The following is a 13,781-nucleotide window of genomic DNA, read 5'->3' on the forward strand; positions in this document are numbered from 1 at the left end:
AGCCTTCCGTGCATGTGCTTTGCTCACATGTGCCCCTTCCGCGCATACGACTGGCCTCAAAAATTTGCCTAAATAGGACAGCATAGAGCCGGGGCAGCTGGATGGGCCCACCCGCGATTTCCGCTACCAGTTTTCCCGAACCGGCTGAATACCACCTCTGGTCCAAAGTCACATTTTTCACTGCCGTTATAACTTCGAACAGTCACTAAACAAACTGTTGTGACGTAGTGTAGCGTAACCAATATTCTGCAGTGTGTAACTAATATTCTACTGAACCTTTAAACCAGTCGGTCTTCCTTCTTTCATTTTTTTTTTTCAATTTTCAGAATCCCTCACAACTCCAACCACCTGGGTAAAACTCACATTTGATGGTTTGTTTTATTTAAAAGTAAACGGGGAATAGTAATGGGTGTAATTTTCTGGGCATAGATGAGAAAGTAAAGCAGACTAGTATTTCTAATCCTGTTTCATTTTTATTTATTTTTTTGCCAATTAGGCTGTTTCTAAGAGTGGTTTATTTTTTTAAAATGGTTAAAAAATATAACCTAAAAATGAGCAAGAGCAAAAACAGGAATCAGTTTTTGTTATTAAGGTTCTCAAATTAAAGGTAAAGGTAAAGGTTCCCCTCGCACATATGTGCTAGTTGTTCCCGACTCTAGGGGGCGGTGCTCATCTCCATTTCAAAGCTGAAGAGCCAGCACTGTCCGAAGATGTCTCCGTGGTCATGTGGCCGGCATGACTCAACGCCAAAGGTGCACGGAACGCTGTTATCTTCCCACCAAAGGTGGTTCCTATTTTTCTACTTGCATTTTTTATGTGCTTTCGAACTGCTAGGTTGGCAGAAGTTGGGGCAAGGAACGGGAGCTCACCCTGTCACACGGCACTAGGGATTCGAACCGCTGAACTGCTGACCTTTCGATCGACAAGCTCAGCGTCTTAGCCACTGAGCCACCGTGTCTCTGTTCTCAAATTAGATTAATTAAGAAAGGAGATTTCAAAGAGGTATGAATTCCGTAGAAATGTGATGATATACAAGCTGTATTAATATAATAATATAATATGATGATATGATGCAATGCAATGCAATGCAACGCAATACAATACAATAATACAATAACATGACATGACATAACAAAACAAATTGATGTCGAGACTATTTGGCTGTGGTTATGCCAGCGCTACAAGAAATGCAAATGAAAATATTCATTTTCATTTATATTGCACACAATAAAATAGAATTTAAAGTCGGGAACTGTTTCTTCTGGGGATTATTAAAGAAAATTACCTTAAAGAATAAAATATTTATTCATATAAGCAGCTAGAATCGTACTTGGAAAATGTCCATTATTCCAACAGACTGTGCAATAATCTGGAAATTTTTTGAATGTGCAGAAATGGACAAACTTACTGTAGAATTAAATAATAAGGAAGACTCGGAATATTACTTAACTTAGGACAATTGGTATCACTGGATAGAAATTAAAAATAAAGAATGTATAGAACAAAATAAGATATAAAATGGGATTAAATATGTCGATTAAGTAGGAATATGTGGGAATAGACGAAGAAAGTTAAGAATTAAGTACTGTCAGAAAGACGTTGAATTGTATAATTATTACGGATGTATTTTTGTTATAGAGGTATTTTAACTTGTATTTTCGGATTTTATGTGTTAATAAAGGTTTTTCAAAAAAAAAAAAAAAAGGAAAAGAAAAAGGAAAAGAAAATATTCATTTTCTCCAGAACAATTATCAATAAACTTGATGTGCAAATACTGTTTAATATCTTGAGGGATTCTAAAATTGACTGCCAGTAGAAAATATATTAAATTAAATCAATACATGGGTTGACTAATAGTCAAAAAACAAATTCAGAGGTTGTTTCCCATTTTTAAATGTTTTATAAACTTATTTATTTATTTATTTATTTTTCATATTTCTTAACCTTCCACCTCCCTCTCTAATTCAGACATATTAAGACACTTGAGCTCAGGGTAGATAGAGACTGGGATATTAAGACAGGCTATTAAAAGAGGCCATTAAGAAACAAACATGGATATTTGACCCAGGATAATCTATTTATAACTTTTGGGATGATTTGGGATCGATAAGAGTGGATGACATAAAACAGCGTAGGGAGTTTCGAAACTTTAATTTTGTTCTGTTAGCCTATTATCATTTTTCCTGTTTAACTACTTTGTCACTAATCTATTTTCTATATATATAAAAGCAAAAACCACTCACGCCATAATCACAAAATCTCCAGAACCGTAAAGTCTACAAACTTGAAATTTGCCATGTATGTTCCTCTTGGCTTCTAGGTGCTCACTAAGAAAGGAGTGTTCCAAATGACCATCAGAGCATTAGTATTTCATATACAGTATTATATTAACATGCTCTGATGCTAAGGAGTTAAATGTTCTACTCCCCTCCTCCCCATCTGAAAGGAACTCTGTCCCAACTGCCAGTTGCCTTATATTAACATGCTCTGATGCTTCTCGTTCGCTAAACCGGGCATGGGCGTGGCCAGAGCATGACTCATCCAGCTTGTGGGCTGGGATAGTCTACTCCCCCTCCCCCTCTGTTCCAACTGCCTTATATTAACACACTCTGATGCTACAGAGTTACACATTCTACATTAAGTTTCAGACTTTAAGTGTCAATTTATCACGTCCGATGACATCGTTTCATAGCGAAGCACGGGTTGTCCAGCTAGTACAACATATAGAAGACAGGCCAACAAGTTGCAAATAGATCTAGTGGTTTAAAAATTTTTTTTTGGGGGGGGTCTATTTTACAAGAGGTGGTATCTAATGTAGTAATACATTAATCAGTATTCAATAGGTGTCTAGTGTGTTTTTTTTAATGCAACTTACCTAAACAATTTGTCTGTTTTGTTTTTCTTTTTTGTCTTCTTGAATTTTTGGGGGGCGAGTTTTGTATTTTAATTTTCTTCTGAACGAAATAAAGATATATAGGGAGGGGGAGGAAAGACACTTTTTTTTTTTTAATTTGATTTATATGCCGCCCTTCTCCGGAGACTCAGGGCGGCTTACAATGCATTAAGCAATAGCCTTCATACTTTTTGTATATTTATACAAAGTCAGCTTATTGCCCCCACAAACTGGGTCCTCATTTCACCTACCTTAGAAAGGATGGAAGGCTGAGTCAACCTTGAGCCTTGGAGAGATTCGAACCAGCAGAAATTGCAGGCAGCTGGGTTAATAACAGGGTGCACTAAACCCCTGTACTATCAAGGCTCTTTCTTGAATTCAACTACCCTCTTGATGATTACAGATATTTCTTTATAGTTTTACTAGTGACGTTATGGAAATGATAGGTCATTTTTTTTCCTAGAATGTCTCTCTGACTTCCCAGCCAGCTAAAAGATTTCCAGATTGTCTTCCATTCAAATACTAGACAAGCATCACCTTGCTTGAGATCCGTCAAATACGGTTAGATGGTGCCATCTTCAGTTAATAATTAAGCCACATTGCAGTTTGCTAACTAATGCCTGTCAGGGGCGGGCTCTAAATTTTTTTACTACTGGTTCTGTGGGCGTGGCTTATTTTGTGGGCGTGGCTTGGTGAGGGGGTAATGTGACTGGGTGGGCGTGGCATTTTAAAAGTAAAATGCTTTTACTTTTAAAAGCATTTTTTCTACAACCTTAAGAGGCTGCAGAAAACAATGCTCTGAAAAGCCTCTGCCCATCGGGCAACTCAGCTGGGATCGTCAGAGGCTCTTAAAGGCATGTTTTTAACCACCTCTTCGGCTGAAGAGGTTGCAGAAAACAATGCTTTGAAGAGCCTCTGCCGATCAGGCAACTCAGCTGGGATTGTCAGAGGCTCTTAAAGGCATGTTTTTAACCACCTCTTCGGCTGAAGAGGTTGCAGAAAACAATGCTTTGAAAAGCCTCTGCCAATCAGGCAACTCAGCTGGAATCGTCAGAGGCTCTTAAAGGCATGTTTTTAACCACCTCTTCGGCTGAAGAGGTTGCAGAAAACAATGCTTTGAAAAGCCTCTGCCGATCAGGCAACTCAGCTGGGATCATCAGAGGCTCTTAAAGGCATGTTTTTAACCACCTCTTCGGCTGAAGAGGTTGCAGAAAACAATGCTTTGAAAAGCCTCTGCCGATCAGGCAACTCAGCTGGGATCGTCAGAGGCTCTTAAAGGCATGTTTTTAACCACCTCTTCGGCTGAAGAGGTTGCAGAAAACAATGCTTTGAAAAGCCTCTGCCGATCAGGCAACTCAGCTGGGATCGTCAGAGGCTCTTAAAGGCATGTTTTTAACCACCTCTTCGGCTGAAGAGGTTGCAGAAAACAATGCTTTGAAGAGCCTCTGCCGATCAGGCAACTCAGCTGGGATTGTCAGAGGCTCTTAAAGGCATGTTTTAAACCACCTCTTCGGCTGAAGAGGTTGCAGAAAACAATGCTTTGAAAAGCCTCTGCCGATCAGGCAACTCAGCTGGGATTGTCAGAGGCTCTTAAAGGCATTTTTTTAACCACCTCTTCGGCTGAAGAGGTTGCAGAAAACAATGCTTTGAAAAGCCTCTGCCAATCAGGCAACTCAGCTGGAATCGTCAGAGGCTCTTAAAGGCATGTTTTTAACCACCTCTTCGGCTGAAGAGGTTGCAGAAAACAATGCTTTGAAAAGCCTCTGCCGATCAGGCAACTCAGCTGGGATCGTCAGAGGCTCTTAAAGGCATTTTTTAAACCACCTCTTCAGGTGAAGAGGTGGTAGAAAAAATGCTTTGAAAAGCCTCTTGATGTTCCCAGCTGAGCCGTGGGATCATCAGAGGCTTTTTTCCCTTACTTTTAAAAGCATTTTTTTCGGCTGAAGAGGTTGTAGAAAAAATGCTTTTAAAAGTAAAAAAAAAAAAAGCCTCTAATGAGATGGGTGGAGTAAGCGAGTTTGGGGACGTGGCCAGCCAATGTTATTACCGGTTATCGGAACTATTGCAAATTTTTACTATCGGTTCTTAGGAACTGGTGCGAACTGGGAGCAACCCACCACTGATGCCTGTATAGACAGTCCTTGACTTACAACAGCTCACTTAGGGACCGGTCGACGTTACAAGGGCACGGGAAAAAATGACTTACGACCGTTTTTCACGCTTACGACCGTTGCAACCTCCTTGTGGCCACGTGATCAAAATTCAGACGCTTGCCAATTGGTTCCTATTTATGACGGTCAAGTGATCCCATTTTGCGACCTTCCGATGAGGAAAATCCATGGGGACAGCAGATTCGCTTCTCAGCCGTGCTCCTAACTTAACCGCTGCAGTGATTCGCTTAACAACCGTGGCAAGGAAGGTCATAAAATGGGGCAAAACTCCCTGAACAAAACAACTGTCTTGCTTAACAAAGTAAATTTTGGACTCAATTACATTCCATAAATTTTGGACTGGTGCTGGAGAAGACTCCTGCGAGTCCCTTGGACTGCAAGGCGATCAAACCGGTCAGTCCTAGAGGAGATCAATCCTGACTGCTCTTTAGAAGGCCAGATCCTGAAGACGAAGCTCAAATACTTTGGCCACCTAATGAGAAGGAAGGACTCCCTGGAGAAGAGCCTAATGCTGGGAAAGATGGAGAGCAAAAGAAGAAGGGGACGACAGAGAACGAGGTGGCCGGATGGAGTCACTGAAGCAGTCGGCGTGAGCATAAATGGACTCCAGAGGATGGTAGAGGACAGGAAGGCCTGGAGGAACATTGTCCATGGGGTCGCAATGGGTCGGACACGATTTCGCAATTAACAACAACAACAAAGATTTTGGACTCCATTAAATTTCAGGACTACCTGTATTTTAAAACTGCAATTTAAAATGACTCATATTTACGATGGTGGTCATGCCCTGGGGTCGCCTTTTGTGACCATCTGACCAGCCAAATCCAATGTGGGAACCAGATTCACTTAACAACCCTGTTACTAACTTAACTGCTGCAGAATTCACTTAACAACGGTGGCAAGAAAGGTGGCAACATGGAACAAAACTCACTTAGCCAATGTTTCGCTTAGCTACAAAAAATGTTGGGCTCAATTGTGCTTCATAACTCGAGGACTACCTGTATTTTAGTTATGGTTTATGCCAGTGATGGTGAAACTTTTCGGCAACCCGGAAGAGGAGCTGCCCAGGGTGCATGCATGCCCCCAAAAATGAACTTTCGGTTTCAGCTACTGAACTTCCGGTTTTAGCCAGCTACTCTTCCGGGTTTCTGGAGTGCATGCACATGCGAGAATCAGATTGCCGGCGTGCAGGTTCTGACGGGTTCTGGAGAACCGGTAGCGGAAATTTTGTGTAGTTCGGAGAACTGGCAAATACCACCTCTGGCTGGCCCCAGAGTGGGGTGGGAATGGGGATTTTGCAGTATCCTTCCCCCAGGAGTGGGGAGGGAATGGGGATTTTGCAGTATCCTTCCCCTGGAGTAGGTTGGGAATGGAGATTTTGCAGTATCCTTCCCCCTGGAGTGGGGAGGGAATGGAGATTTTGCAGTATCTTTCCCCTGGAGTGGGGTGGGAATGGAGATTTTGCAATATCCTTCCCCAGGAGTGGGGAGGGAATGGGGATTTTGCAATATCCATCTCCTGGAGTGGGGAGGGAATGGAGATTTTACAATATCCTTCTCCCAGGAGTGGGGAGGGAATGGGGATTTTGCAATATCCATCTCCTGGAGTGGGGAGGGAATGGAGATTTTGCAATATCCCTCCCCCAGGAGAGGGGAGGGAATGGGGATTTTGCAGTATCCTTCCCCTGGAGTGGGGTGGGAATGGAGATTTTGCAATATCCTTCCCCCAGGAGTGGGGAGGGAATGGGGATTTTGCAATATCCATCCCCTGGAGTGGGGTAGGAATGGAGATTTTGCAGTATCCTTCCCCTGCCATGTCCACCAAGCCATGCCCAAGCGACGCGCACAGAACCGGTAGTGAAAAAATTTGAATTCCACCACTGCCAGCGCAGATGCTCACGCAAGGAAGCATAAGACCTGCAAAAAGGCCAACCGATCGTCGCACGCACATGTGCCAGAAACCCGGAAGACGAATGGGCAATGCCGCACATGCCAGGCGACATGGGTCCTCGTGCCACTTCAGGTTTAAGGCAAGTACTTTGATTCCTCTGAGCTAATCCTTTCTGCAGTTTCCAATTAAGATCAAATGATAGCCTTTAATAAAATTCCTCTTTTGCACAATGCGAAGGAAGTTAATCATTCTTCCAAAGACACAGTCAGAAAATTATATTTTCATTAAAACCTGTACATTTATCACACAACGTTTAGCCGATGTGAAGCTGTGAAACTCTACGTACAGTCTTAGATTCTTTGGCTGAGTTTTTCCAAAAACGGTCTCTTCTATTTTAAATGTTATGCTGTTTCCAGATTTTATTACATTTGGGTTTCTAATTTGGGGTCGATCGTCGAATAAAATAAAATTGCATGAAATGTTATTTGAAAGAAATCGTGAAAGGTGGCATAACTTGGTGCAGATCCCTTTATGAAGGGCTAACCAGACTGAAGAAAGATTAAGTAAATGTTACTATAGTAGTTTGAAAAAGAACAAACAAAGAATGGTTAAGAAAATGTTACTATAGTTTGTATAGTACAGTAGTTTGATAAACACAAACAAAGAATGGTTAGGAAAATGTTACTATAGTTTGTATAGTAGTTTGATAAAAACAAGAATGGTTAAGTAAATGTTACTACAGTTTGTATAGTAGTTGGCTAAAAACAACAATGGTTAAGTAAATGTTACTATAGTTTGTATAGTAGTTTGATACAAACAAAAAAAGAATGGTTAAAAAATGTGACTATAGTTTGTATAGTAGTTTGCTAAAAACAAACAAAGAATGGTTAAGTAAATGTTACTATAGTTTGTATAGTAATTTCATAAAAACAAACAAACAGTGGTTAAGTAAATGTTACTATAGTTTGCATAGTAGTTTCATAAAAAATAATCAAAAACCCTAAATGCTTTCACAAATAAGTACAGGAAACCTGAAATATTGCTATTGGCACCTGGAAATTTTTATCTTACTGTGCCTCATTTAGATGCAAGTTTACTCCAGAATTAGAATTAAGCATGCAACTCTGAAGTAGTTACGTATGCAGCTGCACCTCACAATATCTTAAAGTAAGTTTTTCTAACACGTAGATGGGTTTTAACTAAAATTTCTGCTAATTTACAACCGCAGACATTCATGTTTGCTTGCTCTTGACATTATAACATTGGCAACCAGCTCTTGTACTGTGGCAATTTGAATGATTTTGGAGCAACTGTATTTATGATGACTATGATCATGATTTATCACTTATATATCTTTATGTACACTGAGAGCTTATGCACTGAAGACAAATTCCTTGTGTGTCAAATCACACTTGACCAATAAAGAATTCTACTCTACTCTACTCTACTCTACTCTACTCTACCCTACCCTACCCTACCCTACCCTACCCTATCCGAAGAGTAGAGTAGAGTAGGGTAGAGTAGAGTAGAGTAGAGTAGAGTAGAGTAGAGTAGAGTAGAGTAGAGTAGAGTAGAATAGAATAGAATAGAATAGAATAGAATAGAATAGAATAGAATAGAATAGAATAGAATAGAATAGAATAGAATAGAATTCTTTATTGGCCAAGTGTGATTGGACACCCAAGGAATTTGTCTTGGTGCATACACTCTTGGAGTACATAAAAGAAAAAATACATTCGTCAAGAATCATAAGGTACAACACTTAATGATAGTCATAGGGAAACAGTCAATATTCTATTCTATTCTATTCTATTCTATTCTATTCTATTCTATTCTATTCTATTCTATTCTATTCTATTCTATTCTATTCTATTCTATTCTAGTCCAGTCCATCCCATCCCATCCCACCCCACCCCACCCCACCCCACCCCATCCCATCCCATCCCATCCCATCGCTTCCAACATGCCATCTCATTTTCAGCACCACGGACAGTTCCCTTTGCAAGAACTTGCTTCGAACTTGCCCTTTCTCTAAAAAAACCCCCTCTGAATCAGACAGCGATAATTAGATTTAAAAAGAGGAAATGAATTAAGACCTCTTGCGAAGAGGGCGTGAGGCTCCTCTCACGAGTAGCCACGTCTTTTGTGGAGCAATAATTCAGCAGACAATTCGGGCTTTTCGTCTTTGGCAATAAACAACTCCGGAAAAGACCTTCTGCCTCTCCGCCTGACTTCAATCTCCGAAAGAGGTTTTTGCCAAAGAAATTAGAAACATCTTTTTCTCATCCTTACTGTTTGTCTTTTAAGTAGTGGGCTACTTGCCAGTTTTCCTGGGACACTGTGTACATCTATTGCAAACTCTGAGCTTTAGAGGACTCAATCTTCTCTCCCGCTGTATTTCAACGGAGGACTGGACACAGTAATCATCATCATAATAAAAATAAAAAAAAAACCAGACAGACAGGTAGGAATGTCTCCTGTCACTGCAAACTGAAGAGCAATATAATTTAATGAACTTTCGGCTCAAGGGCGAAGTAAAATGGGAATAGGACGAGCAACAAGGAGATTCTGCTCACTGAAAATAGAACATGAAAGACGGTTGCATCGCATCGCGTACATGTACTTAGGTTTGCAAAAGAGTTCAGAAGTTATTTAATCTGGTTTTTTTTTTAAAAAAAATGCATAACAGTTCCAATGTATAATATGTTCAAGAAGGAAGCACTCAACAAAACAGTTATTTAGTTTCAGAATTATTCCAAGCTCCTAGTCGCAGAACTCAAAGAGATATACTTTGAATTCCTATTTTGGAAAGGGTTAATTGACACACATAGCAAAGTGGAACAGGAAGACAAAGTCTGCGGCTTTAAATGCGATGTAACTCCCAAGGTGAAAACCTGCTCCCTTTTGCACAATTGCCTAATAGGTGGATGCTAGGGTCACAATTCTCCCAAGTATTGTGCTGAAACGTTGGGGCCTTTCCTTGAAGCGGAACCTGTCATACAACATTCAAGACTTCCCCACTTTCGAGAAAAGACCAAAACAGAACATTTTACTGAATCTCTTTGAGAGGTGAAAGACAAGAAGGTCTATCTATCTATCTGTCTATCTATCTATCTATCTATCTATCTATCTATCTATCTATCTATCTATCTATCTTTCTTTCTTTCTTTCTTTTTCTTTCTTTCTTTCCTTCCTACTCTTTCTTTCTCTCTTTCTTTCCCTTTCTTTCCATCTTTGTTTCTTTCCATCTTTCATTCCTTCCATCTTTCTTTCTCTCTCTTTCTTTCATCTTTCTCTCTCTCTTTATCTTTCCCTTTCTTTCCATCTTTGTTTCCTTCCATCTTTCATTCCTTCCATCTTTCTCTCTCTCTCTTTCTCTTTCCCTTTCTTTCCAACTTTCCTTCCTTCCATCTTTCCTTCCTTCGTTCCATCTTTCCTTCCTTCCATCTTTCCTTCCTTCGTTCCATCTTTCCTTCCTTCATTCCATCTTTCTCTCTCTCTTTATCTTTCCCTTTCTTTCCATCTTTGTTTCCTTCCATCTTTCATTCCTTCCATCTTTCTCTCTCTCTCTTTCTCTTTCCCTTTCTTTCCAACTTTCCTTCCTTCCATCTTTCCTTCCTTCGTTCCATCTTTCCTTCCTTCCATCTTTCCTTCCTTCGTTCCATCTTTCCTTCCTTCATTCCATCTTTCTCTCTCTCTTTCCCTTTCTCTCCTTCCTTCCTTTCTTCCCTCCTCTCCACTTACTCACTCACCCTCCTTTGAATTAGGGAAAAAAATAGCACTTTCTCTCTCTCTTTCTCTTTCCTTTCTTTCCAACTTTCCTTCCTTCCATCTTTCCTTTCTTCCTTCCATCTCTCTCTCTCTTTCTTTCTCTTTCCCTTTCTCTCCATCTTTCTTTCCTTCCTCCCTCCCTCCCTTCCCTTCCCTTCCCTTCCCTTCCCTTCCCTTCCCTTCCCTTCCCTTCCCTTCCCTTCCCTTCCCTTCCCTTCCTCCTTCTCTCCCCCCTCTCCACTCCCTCACTCACCCTCCTTTGAATTAGGGAAAAAATAGCACCTTCTAGTCACTCCTCTCTTAGTTGCCAGAAAATGCAGCATTTTTTCCTAGGGCAAATAAGATGGATTGCAGGCCTTAGAGGCAGCCTGCTAGTGCTGATGCCTCCAGAGAAATCAACTTTTTCTTTTTTTAAACGTCTTCTTTAAAAAAAGAAAGAAAGAGGGGAGAGGGAGAGAGGCTTTTGTAGACAAAACAGATGCCTGAAACTTTGCAGACACCCTTAAATACCCCTCCCTTCTCCCCAGACTGCCAACCATGCTTTCTTTTAAAGCTGGCTTTAGGATGGTGGCAGCGGTACTCCCCACTCCACCTCCCCTTTACAGTCAGAGTAGAAATTAAATAAAAATGAGGAACGAGAGCACATCGTCTAATGTGAGGCCCTGCTAGGAAGCTGCATCCCAGCTTCCATACCCATGACCTTTTCTTGCCTAATTCACAATTCCCTCGAGCCTAACTGGGCTCCAGACCCCTCGGGCGGGTCTGGGTGTCATGGAAAGTTGGCCCAGTGCAAAGCCAATCCAGAATCTTGGCTGCCCCCTCATCTCCCCTTTTGAGTCTGGCCAAAGGCGCAGCTCCAATAAGATCCAAGCAAGCAAGCAAGCAAAGGAAGGAAGGGAGGGAGGAAAGAAGGAAAGAAGGGAGGAAGGAAAAGAGGAAAGGAGACAAGTGAAATAGGAGGGAAGGAAGGAAGGAAGGAAAGAAGGAAGGGAGAAAGGAGGAAGGAAGGGAGGAGGAAGGAAGGAAGGAAAGATAGAAGGAAGGACTGAAATAGGAAGGAAGGAAGGGAGGAAAGAAGGGAGGGAGGAAGGAGAAGGAAGGATGGAATGGAAAGATGGAGGGAGACAAGTGAAATAAGAGGGAGGGAGGGAAAGAAGGAAGGAAGGAAAGAAGGAAGGAAAGAAGGAAGGAAGGGAGGAGAAGGGAGGAAGGAAGGGAGGAGAAGGAAGGAAGGAATGGAAAGAAGGAGGGAGACAAGTGAAATAAGAGGGAGGGAGGGAAAGAAGGAAGGGAGGAAAGAAGGAAGAGAGGAAGGAAGGAGAAGGAAGGAAGGATGGAATGGAAAGAGGGAGGGAGACAAGTGAAATAAGAGGGAGGGAGGGAAAGAAGGAAGGGAGGAAAGAAGGAAGAGAGGAAGGAAGGAGAAGGAAGGAAGGATGGAATGGAAAGAGGGAGGGAGACAAGTGAAATAAGAGGGAGGGAGGGAAGAAGGAAGGGAGGAAGGAAGGAGAAGGAAGGAAGGATGGAATGGAAAGAGGGAGGGAGACAAGTGAAAGAAGAGGGTGGGAGGGAAAGAAGGAAGGGAGGAAAGAAGAAAGGGAGGAAGGAAGGAGAAGGAAGGAAGGATGGAATGGAAAGAGGGAGGGAGACAAGTGAAATAAGAGGGACGGAGGGAAGAAGGAAGGGAGGAAGGAAGGAGAAGGAAGGAAGGATGGAATGGAAAGAGGGAGGGAGACAAGTGAAATAGGAAGGAAGGAAGGAAGGAAGGAAGGAAGGGAGAACGGGAATGCAAGAAGGAGGGAAGGCAAAGGCAGGCAGGCAAAGGAATGCAAAGGAAGGAAGGAAGGAAGGAATGCAAAGGAAGGATGGAAGGAAGGAAGGATGGAATGGAAAGAGGGAGGGAGACAGGTGACATAGGAAGGAAGGAAGGAATGCAAAGGAAGGAAGGGAGGGAGGGAGGGAAAGAAGGAAGGGAGGAAGGAAGGAGAAGGAAGGAAGGACAGAAGGAAGGAAGGGAGGGAGGGAGGGAAAGAAGGAAGGAAGGGAGGAAGGAAGGAAGGAATGCAAAGGATGGAAGGGAGGCTGCCCGCCCTTCCCTGCCGCCTCACCTTCGGGGTTGGCGCTGATGAAGACCCGCACGCTCCGACCGCTGGGCGCCAGGTGCAGCGGCAGAGCCGAGAGGTTGCCGGAGAAAGCCGCTTTCCGCAGCGCCGAATCCCGCGGAGCCGACAGCTTGCCGGCCGTGCCAGCCGGCCACATCCCTCCGCCTCCTCCGGCCCGGCTCGTCCTTTGGCAGAAGGGCGACGCCGCTCGTCCCCCCCCCACCCCCAAAACCCCTCCTCCGGCCGGGCTTTCCTACCCGGCGGCGGCGGCTCCTCCTCGGCCTGTCTCGGCGCCCGGGTGGAGGGAATTGGGGGGGGGGGGTCTCGCCGAGAGAAAAACTTTCCGCCAACCGGGCTGCTTCTAGTCCTCAAGGAGGAATCCCGGCGCCCTCCGCTGGTTTTTCTTCCAAGAGCTTTGGCCCCGGCCAACTTCGGCTCTTAAATGCAAGCGCTCCCCCCCACCCGCCAAGCCCCGTTTACGCAACGCTCCGGCCGGCGAGGGAGGGAGGGAGGGGAGGGGAGACCACGCGGAGATCCCAGCCGGCCAAGCATCCACGTCAAGCCACCGCTGGGCTCTTGGCAAGAAACCACACGCGGAGGAGGAGAAGGGAGGAGGGGGGGGGTCTCGCGGGGGTCGCCTCCTCCACCGCCCCTTCCCGCTAGGAGTTTTTTTTTTTTCCTCCTAGGAAAGAAACTCAGCCGGCAGGCGGGGAGCAACGCTGTTTGGTTCTCCTCGCCGAAGCCTTGGAGGAGGAGGAGGAGGAAGAGGAGGAGGAGGAGGAGGAGAAGAAGACGAAGAAGAAGACGAAGAAGAAGAAGAGGTGGATGAGGAGGAGGAGGAGGAGGAGAAGAGGTGGAGGAGGAGGAGAAGAAGAAGAAGGAGAAGAAGAGGTGGAGGAGGAAGAAGGAGAAGAGGAAGGAGAAAGGGAAGGGAAGAGGAAGAGGAAGAAGGAG

At 43.5% G+C, this 13,781-nt stretch overlaps 1 protein-coding gene across 1 annotated transcript in view; it reads right to left on the reverse strand.

Moving 5' to 3' along the window:
• NWD2 (NACHT and WD repeat domain containing 2) overlaps positions 1-12,984 on the reverse strand; it is an 81,825-nt gene extending 68,841 nt beyond the window's left edge. Inside the window, exon 1 of the mRNA XM_070949129.1 lies at positions 12,834-12,984. Coding sequence (XP_070805230.1) covers positions 12,834-12,984 — 151 coding nt within the window. The remainder of the gene's footprint in view (positions 1-12,833) is intronic.
• Positions 12,985-13,781: the final 797 nt, after the last annotated feature.

Source organism: Pituophis catenifer, unplaced genomic scaffold, assembly GCF_029215685.1.
Source record: "Pituophis catenifer annectens isolate HBS135680 unplaced genomic scaffold, rPitCat1.0.hap2 SCAF_8, whole genome shotgun sequence".
Lineage (NCBI taxonomy): Eukaryota > Metazoa > Chordata > Lepidosauria > Squamata > Colubridae > Pituophis > Pituophis catenifer.